Below are 22,928 nucleotides of genomic sequence, written 5' to 3'. Positions count from 1 at the left end.
CCGGGTTGGCCAGTGAATGGGGGAAGTACGGGTGCTGCAGAAGTGGTGGGTTCCCAATTCGGATTGGTCAATGCAGCAGGAAGGGCACTATGGGCACAACGAGCCTGTGTTCGTCTTCTTGGTGGCAGCAGCACACTACTTGTGCTTGCCACCTCACCAGCTTGAACTGCACTTATGGGACTCGCCACGTCACCAAGTGTTACTGCAGTGCTGGATGTACGACCAGGGTGTACTAGGCAGCTGGTGCTTGCCAGTTCACCAGAAGGAATAGCGGCACTAGTACTTCTCTGCTCCATACGAGGGACCTGGGGTTCTTGCACATCAAGGACAGAAGAAGAAGTTTGGGGTCTGGTACGCCTGACCTTGGCAGGGACCACAACTCCGTCGTCAGAGCTATCTGTCATGGAGCCGCTGCTGTCTACAGGTTCGTATTCTGAGCCTGAATCTGACAGATGAGTGACTTCCTCTTCACTATCTGTCATGTTCAGAAACATGTAGGCCTCTTCACTAGTGTACCTTCGATTTGCCATTTTGGGCTCTAAATTTAGTGGTACACTAGTGAGACTCACAGGCAAAAAAGCTCCTGACTGTTAGCAACTGATTCAAAACGCTACCAAAAAACTGTTAGCGATCGCAGGGATCAGGCCTGACTCTGCGAATGCTGCGGTTATGTGTTTAGTGTTTTGTAAGTGACAGTGGGATCGATTGATACTGCACTTGGGTGGGCTGGGCAGGGCTGGGCCGAGGGGCAAAACGCAGGTGCTAGCAGGTATCTGGGCTGATCCCGCTAACACTGCGTTTTTGGGCACCCTAAACTGCTGGGGACGCTAGTATAGATCTGATCGGATCAGATATTGATCCGTTCAGATACTATACCACTAAGGGAGGTGTATGCTGCGTGCGTGGGTGTTAGCGGTAATGGCACTAACCTGACGCTGCCTGGGGTGACGCAGACCTTATCTGACCCTAAAAACTTAACTTATATCACTGCTGGGCAATTAGGGGGTTAAACCTTTATTAGGTAATAAACGGCGGGTGCCCTAAAACTATAATAAACAAACTAACTAACCAGCATCACCCGTAACACTTATACGGTAATCACTGGTGAAAGGGTTAACTAGGGGGCAATCAGGGGGTAAAACCTTTATTAGGTAGTATATGGGGGTCCCTGTCGCTATAAAACCTATATACTTACCTCCCTAACTAGCATCACCTGTGTCACTAATACAGCGGTCAGAAAAACGATTGCTTAGTGACACTGGCGACGAGGGGTGATCAAGGGGTTAACCTTTATTAGGTGGGGTTGGGGGGGTACCCTAGACCTAAAGGGGGCTAACCCTAACTGCCCTAACACTTATAACTGTCACAAACTGACACCAATGCAAAAAAAAACTGCTATTGGTGTCACTGTGACAGGGGGTACAGGGGGGTGATCGGGGGGGTGACTGGGGGTGAAAAGTGTGCCTAGAGTGTTCTACTATAAGTGTAGTGTTGTGCAAACTCACATTGATGTCTTCTCTCCTCGGCGCCGGAACGAAAAGACCGGCTCGATGAGAGATGACATCACTTCCTCCACTTCTGTTTACATTACAGAAGCCGAGGAAGCTTGTCATTCGCCAGGAGCGATCGTGAGGGGGTGGCCACAAATAAGTGGCCTCCCCCTAACCTCTGATCGCCCCTGACCTGAATCCGACCGCCGCAGGCACCGGCGCACGCGGGAAGGCAGGGATGTACAGATAAGTCCTTATGCTTGCCCGTGACATTGTGCCGACGTACATCGTCGTGCGGCGGTCGGCAACTGGTTAACTGACAACTGTGCAGTCGTGCGACACGCTGTACCCAAATTAAATTGATGTCCCTTTTCCCCACAAATATTTCTTTTGGTCGTATTTATTTTAACCTTTGCGTTTTTTATCTCTTGCGCTTTAAACAAAAAAAATACTGACAGTTTTGAAAAAAAAAAACACAATATTTTTTATTTTGTGCTATTAAACCCAATAAAAAAAAAATGTAAAATCTAATTTCTTCATCAATTTAGGCTAATATGTATTCTGCTACTTTTTTTGGTAAAAAAGATCCCAATAAGCGTATATTGATTGGTTTGCCCAAAAGTTATAGCTTCTACAAACTATGGGATAGATTTATGGAATTTTATTTATTTTATTTTTTTTTTTACTAGTAATTGCAGCGATCAGTGATTTTAAGCGGGACTGCGACATTGCGGCAGACAAATCTGACATTAAGTGACACCAATACAGTGATCAGTGTTAAAAAAATGCACTGTCACTATACTGATGACACTGGCAGGGAAGGGGTTAACATCAGGGGTGATCAAAGGGTTAAATGTGTTCTTCATGTCTGACAGAATGGCGATTTGCCTTGTTTACATCTGCCGCTGCCTTTACATGTTGTTTCTGTCTGCCTCGGGAATAATAGGTGGGTCCCTGAAAGGAAAACAAAGTAGATATGGCGCTGTTCTACTGCTGCCAAATAATGTTTAAAAATATGATACTAAAAATGTGTATAAAATATATTGCACCCTTTAGAAAAACTGACTAATTTACAGCATTCCTGTTGGTGTCACCAATGTGTATAAATTGGGTGAAACCAAATAAAACATAAATACATATACAGCGTGGTCTTTGTATTAAAAACAAAACAAAAGTGTGTGATCCTTGGTGTGGAAAATCAGTATATATAATGCCCGATAGGAAAAAAGTACTAAATATAATTACTGTGCATACGGAAACAATCTAAGGTGCAATTACAATTATTATGCATACCAAAACATTCTAAAGTGCATTTAGTAAAACAACAGGCAGATCCCCTGTGTGTACAATTGTACAATGTCCATTTCAACTAAAATAAATCAAATAACTCTAAATTATAAATTATAAAGTGCTCTTGTGCCAGTGATGAAATCCGCTTTCTAATCTGATGGAGTTTTCAGTGAGTAAACACACCGTGCATGCCTTAACTGGTGCTCCTGCAGACATAAGGTACACTAGACCCGCTGATTGGCTCCCGCTATGTCCAATCACAGCGGGAGCGGGTCACCAGTGGCGCGCATATGATCCTCAGACCCGTAAAAAAAAAAAATCGCAAGTACGTGATTTCGCGCTGGAGGGCCGCCCTGTCGCAATATATGTGTGTGAGGCGGTCCGGAAGCCTTTAAAGCAGTATTAAAACCCACAACCAAAAATGCAATATATTGCAACTTACCAATCATTAGATGTGGTGGCTACATTAGTTTTATTCTTTTTTAGTTTTCTTTCCTTCTGTTTTCACCTGGTGATCTGACCAGTAACACACCTCCTGTATTAGAGTGCCTACAATCTGGATTAAGGAGCACAGGGTGCACCTTTGGACAGCAGCATTGTTCATCTGGGCGGAAGTGTTTAAATGTACTAGCAGATTTAAATACACTAAAAAGCTGATCATTGTAAGCATCACTGACAGTAGTAAATGGTTTGTCTCAGCACTCTAACTGCTACATCTGCAGAACAGCTTGTTCTGTTGAAAACCAACAGACTTACTGGGCAGATCACCAGGTGAAAATAAAGTAAAGAAAGCTTAAAGGGGTTGTAAACCCTCATGTTTTTTCAAAAAACTTCTGTCAGTCACTGACCCCTCAGTCCCCCCCCCCTTTTACTTACCCGAGCCCTGGAATTTCCAACGGCGAGGACGTGCTGTCCCTCTGTCCGGGGTTCTTGGAACTTGATTGGATAGATTGGTAGCAGCGCAGCCACTGGCTCCCGCTGCTGTCAATCAAATCCAATGAAGCTGGCACCGGGGGGCGGGGCCGAGTCCAGCATTCGTGTCTATGGAGGCAAATGCTGGTCTCAGGAGCATGCCCGCAAGGTAACACCTCAGGAGAGCGCTCCTCCTAATGTGGGGAGGAGCCGCGAAAGCAACCGGGGGACCCCAGAAATCGAGGATCAGGGCCACTCTGTGAAAAGTGAGCTGCACAGTGGAGGTAAGTATGATATGTTTGTTATTTAAAAAAAAAAAAAAAAGAACAAAGCTTTACAATTACTTTAAAAAAGACAACTAATACAGTGATCACGTAAGAATTGGTCAAATGCAATATAATAAATGTTTGCTTTTGGCTTTAATACTGCTTTAAAGATAAATTATAGTCAGAAATGTAAAAATACTGGTCTATGGTATTATTTAAAAAGCAAAAATGTATTTTAATATAGTCTACTCTACTCCACTCATTATAATATCATGTACATTATATATTTCATGCTGATAATGACCAAGGCATTGTTATATTGATAGACTGTCCCCCGAGGTCTTTGTAAATCCAACCCATTCAACAAAAGGCACTCCATAAGGCTCTACTCTATATGCTGCTCTTTATTTTCTATATTAAAGACTAGTCTCTGTGTTTTATAGCCATACCCCTACACTATGCTGAGTGTTTTATACTCCACGCTGCTCTGCTCTACATTATGTTCTATTTGATCTTTTTTTTAAATGGCTACAGTTATTGTACATAAAAACTTTTCTTAATTTATTTCAGGTATTTATAAACTGGTGACAATTTATGCAGCAATTTACATACTGTACCTTCATCAGTCTATGTCCAAGCTGTGAGCAGGTACCTTAAAAATAAATATCTCAAGTGATTTGTAGTGAGCTATAGTTAAAACGTACAGCGGGATCTTCAGTCTATTGACAGCTGATGATCCAAATATGTCATCTCTTAAATATGCCTTCCAGCATCTTGAAAATTTAATGAAACCAGAATATTCTCATTAAAATGAATCTTGAGTATTAGTACAATCTGGAAACTCAACAGAAAATTCCCCTAAGAGCTGCACTTTTTTTAAAATAAAAAATAACTTTAGATAGCTCAGTGACTTAATAATACGTATGTGATTTGTAAAAGTCTGCAAATAGGATATTCAGTGTTTCTTTTTTAAAACTCAGTGACAAAACGTAAACAGTGAGGGAGCACATTTTTTAAATCCTAAAGCCATAGTTTGCAAGCTATATACAATAGGACTAGTACTACTATTTGGATTGTTAGGGTTTTCCTTTGTAATCGGGCATAAAGATTTGCAATAGCTTTCTTGATCATATTAAGAGTTGTGTCAACTGTAAAAATGTCACTTCAAAGTCCAACTTTCAACCACTAAAAGTGAACCCCTATGGTTTGCCTATTCAAGGCATTGCAACATGTTCACGTTAATGCAGACCACCAGCTGCACATATATACCTTCCATTTGCTCTCCTCACTGATCTGTTCAGACACAACAAACAAAAAGAGGAACCCCCTGTGTAAGTCACGACTTGAAGCTTAAACATAGCTAAGAAATGTATTCACCACCGTGAGAAATTGCTGAGTTCCTGAGCGGGCCTTCACCAAATACCAACACTGTCACAAGGGATGAAAGGGGTTTCCTATACCTGGAAACCTGGAAGTACTGGTATTTTTCTTCATTCCTGGCAGACGACTAAAGCAGTGGAATAGGGAATGGGAGGTAAGCATGTGCTACTGGTTGGGCCACCCTTAACATGGAACTGAACTCAAAAATTGAACATTTGCTATGTTAGGTAATATCTACAAATGTTAATTGTGCCTTTTTCTGGAAATTCTGGAACATAGCAATGCACTTCTTGGTATATGAGTCTGCCTACATCCCCATAGCTATACATCTGATGTGTGAGATTTGAGGCACTGTGCCTTTGGTTGTTAGTCTAAGGCAGTTCATAGATAGTTTTTTTTTCTGTATTCATCCAGAGGGTTTAAAAAAATGGCTTGATTCCCCCATCCACACTTTTGATGTGGATGGTGGTATCCTCCTTGTTTAGCTATTGTATTCTGACAGCGGGGAAACCTCCCTGCTGTCAGAATACACTGATAAGCACTGTTGGCTATAGCCAGCAGCACTGATAGAGTTGGAAAAATTCAACAGGGTGGTTGTACAGAAGTCCATCAGTAGATTGACCTCAGTACAACCTCCCTGCCCATACATGGATCAGAATTCAGCCTGTCCATGTATGGTCAGCGTAAGAATATCTGGAGTGAGATTTTGGTGATATCGCGGTACTGTTCACTGTTATTCTTGCTTGGAGTTTTTTACATGAGGAAGCAAAGTCCTGCCTCTACCAAAATGACTGCCTTTAAATAGAGACACAATGTAAAACAAGGAATGGTAAATCATTAATTGGGAAAGATTACCTGCAGGGAGACCACAGTCAATACTAGTGACTAGTCCTTACCCTCTGCTTAACTTGTTCACAGCCTAAAGAGTTTATTTCCTCTCACTTTAAGGATCTTCAGTTTCAGCGTTCCCATGGTTATCTCAGTATGCTGGAGTGTGGAGAACTTAGGCTATTATAGTGGAGAAGCTAAAAATTGTATATTTTTTTTTTTTTTATAAACCAATTAAAGTGATTCTAAAGTCTAACAATTTTTTACTTCAATGCATTCCCTGCATTAGGGTACAAAACTACCCACTAACTGTTCCCCCTACCCCCCTCCTTCCCACCTGAAAACTTACCTGAGTCCTGTCGGTGATCCAGCGCTGTCCCAGTTGCATGGCTGCAGCTCTTCTCCCTTCACTCCCTGGTCTTGCCGGAGACATAGACAGCAGTGGAAGCTATAGGCTCTTGCCTGCTGCTGTCAGTCAAATCCTGTGAGGAGGAAATAGGGGGGGTTGGGCCAAGCAGCCATGTGTGTTTATGGATGTACACAGCCTGGCTCGACAGAAACCCGCATAGGCGCCCCCATAGCATATGGCTTGTTATGGGGCACCTGCAGGAGGAAGGAGCAGACAGAAGCAGACAATGCTGGTGGGGGACTCCAGAAGAGGAGGTAAGGGAGCGCTCTGTGCCATGTGCCATGGCACAGAGCAGGTAAGTATGACCTCTTTTTTATTTTAATGAACACAATAGGCTTTAAAATCATTTTAACTGGTAAAATTATTTTAAAATGTCTTATTCTGTAAGTCAGTATAACAATAAAGATGGAGGGTGACATAGAGAATCAGTTAAATTACCTAGGAATGTCTTGGTGAGCTGATGTAATAGTGGCCGATGTTCTTCATCTTGAGTTGTCAACCACATTTGGAGAGGTAATTTGCAATCTACATCATCATTTCTCATGGCCAGAATACCCATACAACACAAGATCGAAGGGCTCACATTGGCTAATGTATCCAGCTACAGAGGAAACAAAGAGACATGGAGTGTATTCTATAAATAATGAAATAAATAGTGCCTGATATTGGCTGTAGCTTATTTCATGTGTGTGACCACAGTGCCACCCTCTGTTCAAATACCAATGCAGATAGGCTGAGTTCATGAAATGGTAACATGGCAAAATAAAGTAAGATTTCTAAGCACCCTCTAATGTATAGCCATTACTTTTAAATACATTTAACCATTTTTTTAAAGAAACATGTAAACATAAAAACAAAATAGCAGCCTTTATTGTATTATTTTGACCAAGCTGCAGTCTTAAATTGATTGAAAATATTAAATCCACCCTCTAATTTACTGGAAAAAATACTGTAAATATAGCCATGAGTACATATACCATAAAACCATGTGCAACATAACAGTTTTTATATTTGTGTTAGTTTTAGTAAAGTGAACTCATCATAACAAACAAGACATAAATTGTGGCAGGTACATTTTTGTTACTAGAAACTTGTACACAAGTACATTTGATAATATTTATTTGGCACTAACACTTTTAATGCTTGTGTTATTTTAGTGCATATTTATCATATTTTAACTACATGTACACTAACCTGTAATACCCCATTATCAGGTCATTTTTCAGTTTTCTGTGCTATGATACTTTTTTTTTTTTAACAGTTACGTTTTTATTCATCTCCAACGGAGAAAAGTTTCAGTACAAAGATAAAAAAGAAGTACATTCACAAATATATATATAAATATACATATATCCATACATATACATAAAAATATAAAAGGGGACAATAAGAGAGGATTACATAAAACAGGGCAAAGAAGAACCATTTCCAGAAGGAAAGTGACAATCTAGGATAAATAGTCTCAAGTATTACATCAAAAAGCAAGGCACATCAGTTCACATCTTAGTTGCAAGTATTCATATCACTGCAGAGTTGTATTTTAGGAGCAATACCTCCTCCTCAAAGAACAAAGAAAGTATATTTTAGTGGTAATTTTAAGTGTATTCTAAATATTTCTTAATCGATCTAGTGGTGTGTAAGTTCAGCGAGTTCTCCCGGGGGGGATCCGCATCCGTGGCCACTCACTGTGCTATGATACTTTGATTGACAATTACTCGTTCATGCAACATTCTACCCAAATTAATTTGATACCATTTTTGAGACAAATAGAGCTTGGTTGGTATAGAAATTGGTGGCACTTAATAACCACTGGGTTTTTCTTATTTTTACAAAAAGGTGAATAAGTCTGAAACTAGTAGTGAGGGGGTTAAAACATGGCTTGAGAATGGTGCACTAGATACATTATAGTACATGTCATACACAAAGGGAGGAGGAGGTGAAGGGGTTAATAACAGTGCTTACAAAAACCAAAAACTCTGCGCTTACTCTATTAGGATAGCAGCTCACACAACAAAACAGAAAATTTGTAAAGAAAGGATGTATAAAAGCGTGCAGCGCTACTTATAATGGGAAAATACAATCGTAATATTGCATGCAGTATAACATTAAAGACACATAGATATAAATGCCACACACTTCATGTGACTGTAATATAAAAAGCTCCAGCAGATATCATGTGACCCGTAGTATAAAATGCTCCAGCAAATATCTGTTGGGTGTAAACAAGTTGCAAAGAAAAAAGTCAATTGTTGTAAATAGAATAATTCCGTTTCCCGTGTGAGTGGTTACTGAGACCGCAGACAGATATAGTGTGTCCCCCACATGGAAGCAGTGCAGGCTTACCGGATAAGTTGGACTCATGCAAACATACGCTTGATGAGTCAATAAGGCTTATATTGCCAACCGGCAGTGGGAGACTCCACTGCCTGCCACAATTTTATTACAAGCGCTTTTTTATCTTGGAAAATGTAAGTGTTCTACTTTTTAATAAATTGGTTACACCAAACGTTATTATACTATATGGTCCCCTTCTCTTTTTTATGGGTCACTTTCATCGAGACCAAGTTAAAAGTTGGGGAGTCCCTAGTGAAAATCTTTGATGCTATCCGGATTACATCATTATCTGGCTGAACCACCTATTCCATTGCCGGTTGGCAATATAAGCCTTATTGACTCATCAAGCGTATGTTTGCATGAGTCCAACTTATCCGGTAAGCCTGCACTGCTTCCATGTGGGGGACACACTATATCTGTCTGCGGTCTCAGTAACCACTCACACGGGAAACGGAATTATTCTATTTACAACAAGTGACTTTTTTCTTTGCAACTTGTTTACACCCAACAGATATTTGCTGGAGCATTTTATACTACGGGTCACATGATATCTGCTGGAGCTTTTTATATTACGGTCACATGAAGGGGTTAATATACAGGTCACATACAGAGGCTGGATAGAGATGAAGGAGTTAATGTACCGATTAAGGGAGGTGAAGGGCATATATACAGTATACAGTTTACATACAGAAAGAACATTCAGAACAGATGTGTTGGAGAAAGGAGGGGGGTTAAAAAAAATCTCACAGTCAGTAAAAGTGAATGAATGGATCCTGCAGCTGCTGCTGATCCATTCATTCATTCTTTCTTCATTTAGAAATTACTATTTCTCTGTTGTAAAAGGGAGGGGTGGGATCAACTAAGTAAACCATAGCATGTGATCTCTGTGATGACCATTCACAGAGACAATTTCAGGGGCAGAGTACTTTGCACCTTATGAAGTGGGTAAGTTGAAGGGCCTGCTCAATAAATAAAATGGTTGTAAACCTCTGAAATGGAAAATTAACAAAGCATATCTTTCCATAGTGTGTACTTGTCTCAATCCAAAGTACTTATTGTCATTTATGTCTGCTGTCTCCTTCCTCTGCTATCTGCGTGTGTCATTGCTGACAGGTTATCCCAACTCCAAGCAATTACGGGTGACGGAGGAGGGGAACTACAGCACACAGCCTGTAACTGACAGCTTTAGCTTTGCATGTTTTTCTATGGGACTATGTGGAGTGGGTTGTGTCCATTCCCCCCCGTGCAGGTCTCAGATTACACTCAGCTCTCTGCTTTGTGCAATGCAGTGTGTAACATCACATCCCCACCCCCTGCCTCTGGAAGCTCAGAAATACTGTGTAAATGGTGTACTTTGAAAGAGTGTAGAAGGGAGAAGACTTCAGATATACAAATACAAATTACGTAGGGGATTTATTTCATATCATGTATCACTTGAGGCCAGTCACTTCATACACCAGTCACGTATACGACCACTTTAAGTTATAAACAATGTATTAACCTCCCTGGCGATATGATTATTTCAGATTTTTGATGCTCAAAGCGGTACGTTGTTTTGAATGGAAATTTGGCGTTTTATATTGCAGGCCTGTAATTCTTAGGAATAACACACTTAAATCTGTCCAAACCAGAGTCTAGTAGACAGCCCGTGTATGATAAAGTTTGAAATACTAAATCATAAATTATAGTATAATAAATAACTATAAATAATTATAACAAATAATAATATAATAATAATAAAAATTATTCAATAATGTAATTAAATCAAAAACACTGAAATTTGCTCAGTTGCAGAATTGTCTCTGTCATTACTTTCAGTGTTTGATGATGAATTTTCCCACAAATCACTAGCGCTCAATTCTGCAAGTGATTCTAATTTATTATTGCTGTTTTCTAACTGGTTGCTATGGACAATCCCCAGTTTCCAGGCAGAAAGAACAGTATATATAATATAAAACTGCATGCAGGGCACTGGACAAACCACTGGGGTCAAAAGGGATGTGAAATTATTTCATACAGTAACGTAATCTGTAAGATTACAGTGTACTGTATGTATTGTGCGTGTTTCACTTTTTGAATTTGGTGCTGTTCTCCGTCCCCGTGCGTCACAACGCTCACAGGGAATGGAGCCTGGAAATGTGATACATCGAGTGGAGACACAGCCGCTGCACACAGCGGGGAGACATCGCAGGATCCTGGGGACAAGGTAAGTAACTGTACCTGGATCCTTCGATGCAATTCCGAGTGTGGCTCGGAGTTACCGCTTTTGGTACTGAAAATCCACCCTGAGCCACACTCGGGAATACCGTCAGGGAGGTTAATTGCTATACGAATTGTTATTTCTGTGACTACTTTCAGCTCAGCTTCTTCCTTTATTGCTGAAAATAAGGGTAATTGTGGAAAATAATATTTATAGCTTAATGAATGTAGCGCTAAAGTGAACTTGTGCTTTCCCTTGCAGGGAAAACCAACAGGTTCACTTAACCATCCCCATCTTCACATACACACCTTCCCTTTACTCCCATACCACTAATTTTGGGCAGCAGGAAGTAAGGCATAGCATATACAGGTGTGGGGGAGCATGTGACGAACTTCTCTTTCTCTCACATGACAGCAGAGGTGCTTAGTGATTGGCTATTAACTGATCCTCATATTCTGTCATATGGGGTAGGGAGAGAGTCCTCAACTTTGTGTAAGCTCCAAGCTATTGGTTGAGGCTTAAATTGGGCTTCCTATTTTTTACTACTAGCAGTCATATGGAGTATGGAGCAAGAGAACAATAATTTGTGACAGTAGTTAGGTTGACCTGTTGCTTCGTACAGGTTTACTTTAAGGAACTTACACTTATTCTTAATCTTTCCCTTAAAACACATCTGCTCCAAGACTATAGACAATAATTGTTCATAAGAAGCAATAAAAGAGCTTTAAACAAGCCATCCCTGACCTCTCCAGGTGCTTGTAATATAAAGTAATTAATTCTCAAAGATCCTCAAAGATGACAGTAAAGACTCTAAAGTTGGGTTTGGTAGGTTTCTTAGACTGGCCATACATTAATCATTTTTTTTTAATTCAACCAGTAGGTTGAATGGAAAAAGATGATCCAATTCCCTCATCCACACATTTTAGGTGGATGGGGGAATCACTACCGTTGTGCTATGGTGTTCTGACAGCAAGGGAACTTCCCCGCCATTAAGAATACGGCTATAGCCGGCAGCACTGAATGTTGGGGAAAAACCTGACAGGCTGGTTGTTCAGAAGTCTATTGGTAGACCAACTTACCAAGCTGCCCATACATAGATCGAAATTAGATGAATTTTGATCCACGTATGGCTGCACTTTATGCTCCGTTCACATCACAGAGGTGCGACCGAGTACACATACTTTGTTGCGCGTTTCTGCACATTCCTGCACAACACATTTAGGGCAGCCCATTATTTGCAATGGACTGCCCTATGTGCGAGAAATTATATATATATATTTTGCCCCGGGATGGTGAAGGCTAGAACCCTGGTCAGTTTTTCTATTACTGTCTGGGTCCTCAAATATCTGTGCCAGTTCAAATACAGTAAAACCTTGGATTGCAAGCATAAGTCATTCCAGAAACATGCTTGTAATCCAAAGCACTTGTTTATTAAAGTGAATTTCCCCATAAGAAATAATGCAAACTCAAATGCTTCGTTCCACAACCATTTATTCATAAGTTCTTTAGTTTATAGTCTATATAAAAAGATTATAACAATGTGATAGGCTGTGTAACCATAACATTTCTATTCACAAATGGCAGCCTCCACAAGGGGATTAGAAGCAAAATCCAACAGGAGCTACACAACAGGGCGGCTTTTATATACCCTGTACACTGCCTTTTATTCCTGATCACTTTTTTATGTATTGCGGTTTTTTTAGTAATAAAATACCCTGAGTTACACTATGTGGAAGCATTCCTCTTTCTTTCCACATATTTCGGGGAACTGAGAAACCACTTTTAGTTTGGAACCAATCTTGCCTTGCTTCCGTGGATCAAGATGTGACATCTCGGCCCTGCAGAGGCTCTACCCTGCCTCCATCATTCTACACGTTTGCCCTTGATGGCACAAAGCTCTATTGATTCTATGCTCATGGCAGTAGAATCCAACATTTCCGGTAAGTGTATCCCATCTATTCGTCAAGTTTGATGATATCTGAGCTGACAGTTGGGAAGCAGAAAGAACTGCCACACGGATTATACATATTCACTGTGGACTATTTTTGCTTTGACAACATGTCACTATTGGGACACTATGTTTATATGCACAGAGACATTTTATTTATATTGCATATGTGTGTTTTAGCGCTACAATTTATCTTATATCGGTCTACATTTTTGTCACATGGTTTGTAGCAGCTTGTTTAGTTTTTTCTGGGTAGCTCATTATTCATCTCCCTTTCCATTACAGTATAAAAGAGAAGAGAGGCGCCTATAACTGTAGCATTATGGTTACATTTAATGAAGGTATAACATTTAGCAACTCAGCAAGGTTGATGATTAAAAGAGGCACATCTAAGTATGCGGGCATCCGGGGTAAAGCTGTCCACATAGACCATCCTTCGCACCGCCGGCTCTCACCGCTGTCAGTCTGCAATCGTGACTGGTAAGACTACCCTGCAGCAGAGCGATCTGAAAGCGAGGCTTGAACCGCTCATGGAGCGCAACGTGGAAGGGACGACGTCGATGACGGTGCAGGGGATGGTCTATGTCAGTGGTGAACCTTGGCACCCCAGGTGTTTTGGGATTACATTTCTCATTATGCTCAACTACACTGCAGAGTGCATGAGCATTATGGAAAATGTAGTTTCAAAACATCTGGGGTGCCAAGGTTCGCCATCACTGATCTATGTGAACAGCTTTACCCTGGATGCCCACATACTTAGATGTACCTGTTTTAATCATCAACCATGGGAGTTGCTAAATGTTGTACCTTCATTAAATGTAACCATATTGCTACATTTAGAGGTGCCTCTCTTCTCGTTTATACTCGGTTGTGATGTGATGCTACTTGTATATCAAGAGATCGCTTGTATATCAAGTGAAAATGTATTTAAAAATGTTGCTTGTCTTGCAAAACGCTCTCAAACCAAGTTACTTTGGTTAGATATGTAAACAAAAGCTGCTTCACTTGCCAGAATTGCATTTTAATCTGCAGTTCCAGCACTGATGATAAATAGGTGTCATTGCATATTATGTAACAAAATGTCTTGATAGACTATAGATAAGTAAATAAGTAAATAATCCTGGTTGTATGTGTTTTTCAAGTGCTGGAGATTGTTAGCATACTTCAAAAAGAAAGCAGGGACTTGGTTTGTTTCAGAAATACCATTAACAACTAAAGTAACATATGTAAAGAAAAAATAAATATAGCATTTTAAATAAAGTTGAATAAAAGTGGTTTGCCAAAACTGTCAGATGTTTATGCAAACTTGCAGTACTTGAATTAATTTTTATGACAAAACCCTCTTCATGCAATGGTTTGGAACCGAGGTGAGAAAATCATCAACAGTTTGATTGTGAGCTAATTATTTAAAGACAATGACTTGCAAATTATCACATTCAGCTCATTTTTGTTATATAACAGCAGGAACACCTGCATCTGCTTAAGCTGGTTCAATTAACAAGAGGAGGGAACATGGAATGATGTCTTGTGATCATAGTTTCAATTTGTAACGTGTAAATCAAGGAAGATTGATTTGAAAAGGCTGTCAAAATGAACGATTTCCTTGTGTTCACTTCTCAGATGAGATGTTTTAGAGTCTTCCATTTTTGGAAAGTTGTAGTAAATGAATTCCTTACACAATATTAGCATTTGGCTTAACAATGCCTATGTGAATTTTCAAAAAATATTCTAATGAAAATAACTTGCTGTCACTTACCTCCCAAAAAATTAGAAGAGAATCGGAGAGGCGTATACATTCGTTATTTTCCAATGTAAAAAATTCTGCATAAAAAATTAAATTGTTTTTAGATTTCATAATGGCACTAAGTTCAAAACATATACAATGTTTTTAATATAATGAAACTGGAATCATCTGGTATGTAAACCCAAGAACGAAGTTCTAAAAAATATGGTGGCTTCATTTGTTTTCTTTTTTCAGACTTTTTTCAAATGGTGAGCTGCCAGCAGAGGCGGCTCTCTAATTAGGCATATTAGGCGGTCGCCTTAGGCCCCGCAATGGGAGGGGCCTCGCGGCCGCCTGATCTGTCTACTTAGAGAGCCGCCTCTAAAGGCTGACAGTTCCGGATCACAGATAGAGCCCCTCAGCAGGGCTGGCCGCTGGCGCCAGTTTAAGGCCACCTTAGGGGGGCAGGAGAGGGGGGGCACAGTGCACTGAAGCCGACGGTCCCTCAAGTGCTTATGCTGGCACCGCCCTGCTCACACCTGCTCAGCAAAGCAGACATCAGACCGGTAACATGCAGCGCTGGGCACTGTGAGATTCAGCCTCCACATTAACTTTCATTAGCTTCCGCGGCCCCTCCTCCTCCCACATGAAAGGCAGATGATGGCCTTTCATTTCAGCACATCGATCAGTTGCAGCTTCTATCCAAGAGAATCTTCTCTCACGTGGGCGGTACCAGAACCGCCTCCATTCCAGCATACTCGTTGGTGAACTGGAGGTAAGTGAGAGGAGGGGGAGGGGCCGAGTGAGACCAGAGGGAGGGGCCAGCAGACACAGTAGCAGGAATGGCATGGATCCTCAGAGGAAGATAGAGGTAAGGTGCTGTATCTTGTCGGACTGTACTGATTACACAGCCTCCTCCATGTACATAATAGGGACCCATCTAGAGATAGAGGAGGGATAGATGGGGCAGAGAAGAGGATATAAGGACAGAGCAAGGGAATAAGAGAGATGATGGCAGCTAGAGAGTACATGGGGACAGACAGAGCAAAGGTGATGGGACAAAACAAGACATCAATGAGGCCCCTTTCACTTGGGACAGACTCTGCTTTGCTCAGTGGGGAGTCTGTCTGCTGACTACCCTCTGAGCAGTGCAAGAGGTTAACAGGTCTGCGTCTGCACCACTTATGTCAAGTGGACACAGACACAGCCCACACTGCTCTATGGGCAGTCAGGTATAAACGGACCGCCTGTCTGTTTATACCCAACTGACATTCTTCCTGATCAGCCTAGACAGAGGATAATGGATCCCCCTTCAGTTTGTTTTTGTTGGGCCGGATTGAAGGTAGGCGGGTGTAAGTGGACAAAAGTCCATTTACATCCACCGCTCCATAAAGGAGAATGGAGGGTCTGCCTGAAAAACTGACAGGTGGACCTGATTGGATCCTTCATGTGAAAGTTCCTAAAGTGCAATGTAATAGATATCAAGAATTATATATAGACACACACACACACACACACACTCCAATTGTTTTGTGGTAATCTTGTGCATATCCACTGCAAGCTGTTTGCACAGACTTCGGTGTACATCACCAAAACAAAGCACACACCATTTGTTTACCAAAAAATTTGACTCCTTAAATTTATGAAGTTACATGCACTTGTCATCTGCGGGATATTTACAGCCACTTCACTCAAAAAGTGACAACGCAGTTATGGTAACTTTCTCCCAGGAGCAGCCTTTTACCACTCTGCCTGGTCAGGTACCAACCACAGCAACCCCGTGTATGCAAAGAATAAAACGTACTGTATGCATTACCATGACATACTGCGTTGCCTTCTTAAAGTAATGTACTTACAGCAAACTTTACTAGGATAAAGCAACAAATTGTTTACTTGTCCTGGTATTGATTTATTCTTTGCATTTACGGGGTTCCCTGTGGTTGGTACCGGACCAAGCTACTATGCCTGCAGTGTTGTTTTTTGAGTGAAGTGGTTGTAAATATCCAGCAGATGACAAGTGCATGTGACCTCATAAGTTTAAGAAGTCTATTTTTTTTGGTAAGCAAATGGTATGTGCTTTGTTTTGGTGATGGGAATCTGACGTCCGAGCAAATAATTTGCAGTATATCTGCACAAGTTTATCACAGCACAGTTTTGTTGGATTTTTTTGTGTTACATGTATGTTTTATGCTTATTATTTATTGTACCAGCACTTTGGAATGTACATATATTAATTATTCTTGGTATCTTCACACTATATAACATTTTACTGTGGTACACACTTATATGATGGATGTTCTTTTCTTTAATTTCCCCAGTGACAGCCTGCCAGAATAGCTAGGATCTGCGAGAGCAGCTCCGTATTATACATTACTGTCCCTATACTGTACCCTTCTGCCCCCTGTACTGTGTCCACTTGCCCTCCCCCTGTACTGTACCCTCCTGCCCCCTGTACTGTGTCCACTTACCCTCCCCCTGTACTGTGCCCTCCTGCTCCGCCCTGTACTGTACCCTCCTGCCCCCTGTACTGTGTCCACTTCCCCTCCCCCTGTACTGTACCCTTCTGCCCCATGTACTGTGTCCACTTACCCTCCCCCTGTACTGTACTCTCCTGCCCCTGTACTGTGTCCACTTCCCCTCCCCCTGTACTGTACTCTCCTGCCCCATGTACTGTGTCCACTTCCCCTCCCCCTGTACTGTACTCTCCTGCCCCCTGTACTGTGTCCACTTCCCCTCCCCCTGTACTGTACCCTTCTGCCCCCTGTACTGTGTCCACTTACCCTTGCCCTGTACTGTACCCTCCTGCCCCCTGTACTGTGTCCACTTCCCCTCCCCCTGTACTGTACCCTTCTGCCCCCTGTACTGTGTCCACTTACCCTCGCCCTGTACTGTACCCTCCTGCCCCCTGTACTGTGTCCACTTCCCCTCCCCCTGTACTGTACCCTTCTGCCCCCTGTACTGTGTCCACTTACCCTCCCCCTGTACTGTACTCTCCTGCCCCCTGTACTGTGTCCACTTCCCCTCCCCCTGTACTGTACTCTCCTGCCCCCTGTACTGTGTCCACTTCCCCTCCCCCTGTACTGTACCCTTCTGCCCCCTGTACTGTGTCCACTTACCCTCGCCCTGTACTGTACCCTCCTGCCCCCTGTACTGTGTCCACTTCCCCTCCCCCTGTACTGTACCCTTCTGCCCCCTGTACTGTGTCCACTTACCCTCCCCCTGTACTGTACTCTCCTGCCCCCTGTACTGTGTCCACTTCCCCTCCCCCTGTACTGTACTCTCCTGCCCCCTGTACTGTGTCCACTTCCCCTCCCCCTGTACTGTACCCTTCTGCCCCCTGTACTGTGTCCACTTCCCCTCCCCCTGTACTGTACTCTCCTGCCCCCTGTACTGTGTCCACTTCCCCTCCCCCTGTACTGTACCCTTCTGCCCCCTGTACTGTGTCCACTTACCCTCGCCCTGTACTGTACCCTTCTGCCCCCTGTACTGTGTCCACTTACCCTCCCCCTGTACTGTACTCTCCTGCCCCCTGTACTGTGTCCACTTACCCTCCCCCTGTACTGTACTCTCCTGCCCCTGTACTGTATCCACTTACTCTCCCCCTGTACTGTACCCTTCTGCCCCTGTACTGTGTCCACTTACCCTCCCCCTGTACTGTACCCTTCTGCCCCTGTACTGTGTCCACTTACCCTCCCCCTGTACTGTACTCTCCTGCCCCCTGTACTGTGTCCACTTCCCCTCCCCCTGTACTGTACCCTTCTGCCCCCTGTACTGTGTCCACTTACCCTCCCCCTGTACTGTACTCTCCTGCCCCCTGTACTGTGTTCACTTCCCCTCCCCCTGTACTGTACCCTTCTGCCCCCTGTACTGTGTCCACTTACCCTCGCCCTGTACTGTACCCTTCTGCCCCCTGTACTGTGTCCACTTCCCCTCCCTCTGTACTGTACCCTTCTGCCCCCTGTACTGTGTCCACTTACCCTCCCCCTGTACTGTACCCTTCTGCCCCCTGTACTGTGTCCACTTCCCCTCCCCCTGTACTGTACCCTTCTGCCCCCTGTACTGTGTCCACTTCCCCTCCCCCTGTACTGTACTCTCCTGCCCCCTGTACTGTGTCCACTTCCCCTCCCCCTGTACTGTACCCTTCTGCCCCCTGTACTGTGTCCACTTACCCTCGCCCTGTACTGTACCCTTCTGCCCCCTGTACTGTGTCCACTTACCCTCCCCCTGTACTGTACTCTCCTGCCCCTGTACTGTATCCACTTACTCTCCCCCTGTACTGTACCCTCCTGCCCCTGTACTGTGTCCACTTACCCTCCCCCTGTACTGTACTCTCCTGCCCCCTGTACTGTGTCCACTTCCCCTCCCCCTGTACTGTACCCTTCTGCCCCCTGTACTGTGTCCACTTACCCTCCCCCTGTACTGTACTCTCCTGCCCCCTGTACTGTGTTCACTTCCCCTCCCCCTGTACTGTACCCTTCTGCCCCCTGTACTGTGTCCACTTACCCTCGCCCTGTACTGTACTCTCCTGCCCCCTGTACTGTGTTCACTTCCCCTCCCCCTGTACTGTACCCTTCTGCCCCCTGTACTGTGTCCACTTACCCTCCCCCTGTACTGTACTCTCCTGCCCCCTGTACTATGTCCACTTACCCTCCCCCTGTACTGTACCCTTCTGCCCCTGTACTGTGTCCACTTCCCCTCCCCCTGCACTGTACTCTCCTGCCCCTGTACTGTATCCACTTACTCTCCCCCTGTACTGTACCCTCCTGCCCCTGTACTGTGTCCACTTACCCTCCCCCTGTACTGTACCCTTCTGCCCCTGTACTGTGTCCACTTACTCTCCCCCTGTACTGTACCCTTCTGCCCCCTGTACTGTGTCCACTTACCCACCCCCTGTACTGTGCCCTCCTGCCCCTGTACTGTGTCCACTTACCCTCCCCCTGCACTGTACTCTCCTGCCCCCTGTACTGTGTCCACTTACCCTCCCCCTGCACTGTACTCTCCTGCCCCCTGTACTGTGTCCACTTACCCTCCCCCTGCACTGTACTCTCCTGCCCCTGTACTTTGTCCACTTACCCTCCCCCTGTACTGTGTCCACTTACCCTCCCCCTGTACTGTGTCCACTTACCCTCACCCTGTACCCTCCTTATACAGTTAATTTTTATATCGCTTGAATTATTTGTCCTATTATGGGCATGAGTGGGGCCTCATGTTTAAGTTTTGCCTAAGGCCTCACAAAGCCTAGAGCCGCCTCTGGCTGCCAGTAACACTCTTCCTACGCATGGGCAACAATTACTGGGCTTACTTACTGTACATCACATGGGGCAGCAGCTTTGTTATGTTACCCTAGACTGTTTGTTCCTAATTTGGATATAGGATTCCAAATGTTGATATATAATTTGAATAGTTTGGGGGTGACAGCTTTATTATTCTGTAATGTATATTCCAATTATCCATCATTCATTCTTTTGTTTTCCCTGTTTTCTAACTGCAATAATATTGCATTTTTTAGCCAAGCAAGCTTTCGTGAAAAGGCACATCTATAATTTTCTGATAAAGGGCATGTCTAAACTGAGAAATCTGAATAAATGTTTGATTCACACATGGGGAATTGCCTGTAGTTCTACATCCGCACAATCAGCAGCAATAGGAAAGAAACTCCATTTCTAGCCTCACAGAGTGATATCCTCCAATAGCAGGAAATATTGATCCCTGGTATCTGGCCTAGAACCCAGCTCTTAATGTTTTTGACCTCTGTCAGTACTAGGACTCTCCAAACCTCTCAGCCAAGATCAGTCCCACTGATCCGTACAATGTTACTGTAATCCAAACCTAAGGACCTATTATTGGTAGACCTAACTATCGCTGATGAAAGGTCACTGTGATTAACACATATATGCAGTAAACTTTTCAGTTTAAATGAGCTTAGGCTAATCAATTTCTGAACCTTTAGAATGCTGATGACTGTGGAATACATTTAAGTGAAGACTATATATTTAAATACTAAGTAATCTTAAGGAAGATGATTTTTTTATGACCACGGACCAACCAATTCATTTTGAGCACCACATCCCTAAATTTGTAAGTAATCTTTAGTTGAAAGTACACTCCAAAAAAATTTATTCATAATACAACCAAATTTAACCTGAAGAAAATTATCATAATTTTACAAATGTTTGCAGTCTTGCTGATTGCTTACCTGCTCCGTGGTACAAATTCTGCATCAGTTCCATTTCATAGCCACTAACCTAGATTGATACAATATATTTAGTAAATCATGGCTATTTAAACATCAGTGTGTTATCAATTGGTTTAAAATGATAAATGTAGACAGAAAGTTATAGCATATTAAGATGTCAGACAACAATGTGACAAAGCCCTTCTATCAATACATAGGTATATTCAACCCTTGCTAAGCTGCTTCAGTTTTCTTAACATATCCCTCCCTCACCTTTTTTTCACACTAGCATGTGTGACAAGGGGGCACCAACCCATTATTGTCAAATAGTGACAAATGCGACTGAGTGGGGTACACAAATAGCACTTTTCCAAATTTGTGTTAAACTTACAACACCAAATTAAGAACTGTGCTACTAGTGATAGAATACGCATAGACTTTCAGCTATCTTTTTTGCTGTCATCTGTCCCTCTAATACTGCCTAGAGCCCCCTGCCAAGTGTTTCCACTTCCTGTTAGTAAAGAATACATAGATCTCCCATCCCCCATCCAATACGGCATTGTCCAGAGAAGGCCCAGGTACTGTTATATGAAGTGGGGAACATCTATGAATAAGCAAATAGCAACTATAAGAAAGACAATATAAGTGTAACCACATTGAAAGGGCAGTGGTAATGGAGAGCTATATCACTGAAGGAAGGATATGAGCTGACAGTTTACTTTATCAGCTACCTGCTATAGTTAATGTGATGATCAGATATTCTCTCTAGTTTTCTTTAAAAAAAAAACACCATAGCTCTACACTTCTGCATAAGCAAGTACAGCAAATGAGGGCAGAGAGTTATGGTTATTGGCTGATCATAAACGAAAACATGCAAATAGAAGTATGCCAGCTGCTAATGTTGACTTCTCCATTGGAAACTACTAGTTTCCTGGCTGCCATACTATTGTGAATTCACTCTGACGTTCCTTATCTGCGTGCTTGTTCTATGTCAGAGTCTCAAAATATTCAGATTACAGGCAGCATTTAAACTCTAAGTTCAAAAATAATAGCCCCTCATATCCCTCAATATAGTTTCCTTTAGGGTTAGGAGAAGCTTTCAAGTGTGTCCTTGGCAGTCACATTGCATATATATATATAGATATATCTATATATATATATATATCTATATATATATAGATATATCTATATATCTATATCTATAGATATATAGATATATCTATCTATAGATATATATATATATAAGCAATTGATTTTGAAATAGCCCCTGTTTACAAAATGTACCTGTCAATGAATTCTGAAGGATCTCGGCAACATCTAAAACTAATGTCAAATAAAAAGAATTTAAAATAAAAAAAAAAAACTATGTCAGACTGATGAAAAGTAGTGTCAGACTGATTCTGTCAACACAAGCCTAGAGCTCAATAATACAGGCCCCTAAACAAGTTGCTTTTGATTTTTTGCACGGTGCTTATTAATAAATTACCTTTATTCATAGAGTTGGTTAGTGTGCTCAAAGATTCTGGGATCTGAGTTCATGTCTCAGGGAGTGTATCAGAACAGTGAGCCATCAGTTATAGAGACAGTTGTCTCTACCTACTATTAGGGATGAGACCAATGTTCGAGTCGAGCGTAAGTTTAACTCGAACATCAGGTGTTCGCCCGTTCGCCGAATAGCAAACAATATGCGGCGTTCGCGGCAAATTCAAAAGCTGCGGAATGCCGTTAGTCTATGGGACACAAACATGAAAAATCAAAAGTGCTAATTTTAAAGGCAAGTTATTGTCATAAAAAGTGTTTGGGGACCCAGGTCCTGCCCCAGGGGACATGGATTAATGCAAAAAAAAGTTTTAAAAACTGCAGTTTTTTCAGAACCAGCCATTTTAATAATGCTTAAAGTGAAACAATAACAATGAAATATTCCTTTAAATATCATGCCTGGGGGTGTCCTTAGTATGCATGTAAAGTAGCGC

At 42.4% G+C, this 22,928-nt stretch overlaps 1 protein-coding gene across 1 annotated transcript in view; it reads right to left on the bottom strand.

Moving 5' to 3' along the window:
- Positions 1 to 22,928, bottom strand: part of LOC141128042 (uncharacterized) — a 728,240-nt gene that overhangs the window by 446,053 nt on the left and 259,259 nt on the right. The window contains 3 exon segments of the mRNA XM_073615085.1: positions 7,014 to 7,176; positions 14,814 to 14,878; positions 20,977 to 21,025. Of these exon segments, the coding sequence (XP_073471186.1) occupies positions 7,014 to 7,176; positions 14,814 to 14,878; positions 20,977 to 21,025 (277 nt within the window).

This window comes from Aquarana catesbeiana, linkage group LG02 (assembly GCF_042186555.1).
Source record: "Aquarana catesbeiana isolate 2022-GZ linkage group LG02, ASM4218655v1, whole genome shotgun sequence".
Taxonomy (NCBI): Eukaryota; Metazoa; Chordata; class Amphibia; order Anura; family Ranidae; genus Aquarana; species Aquarana catesbeiana.
Note: the sequence above shows the minus strand (reverse complement) of the source record. Positions and strands in the feature narration are given on the sequence as shown.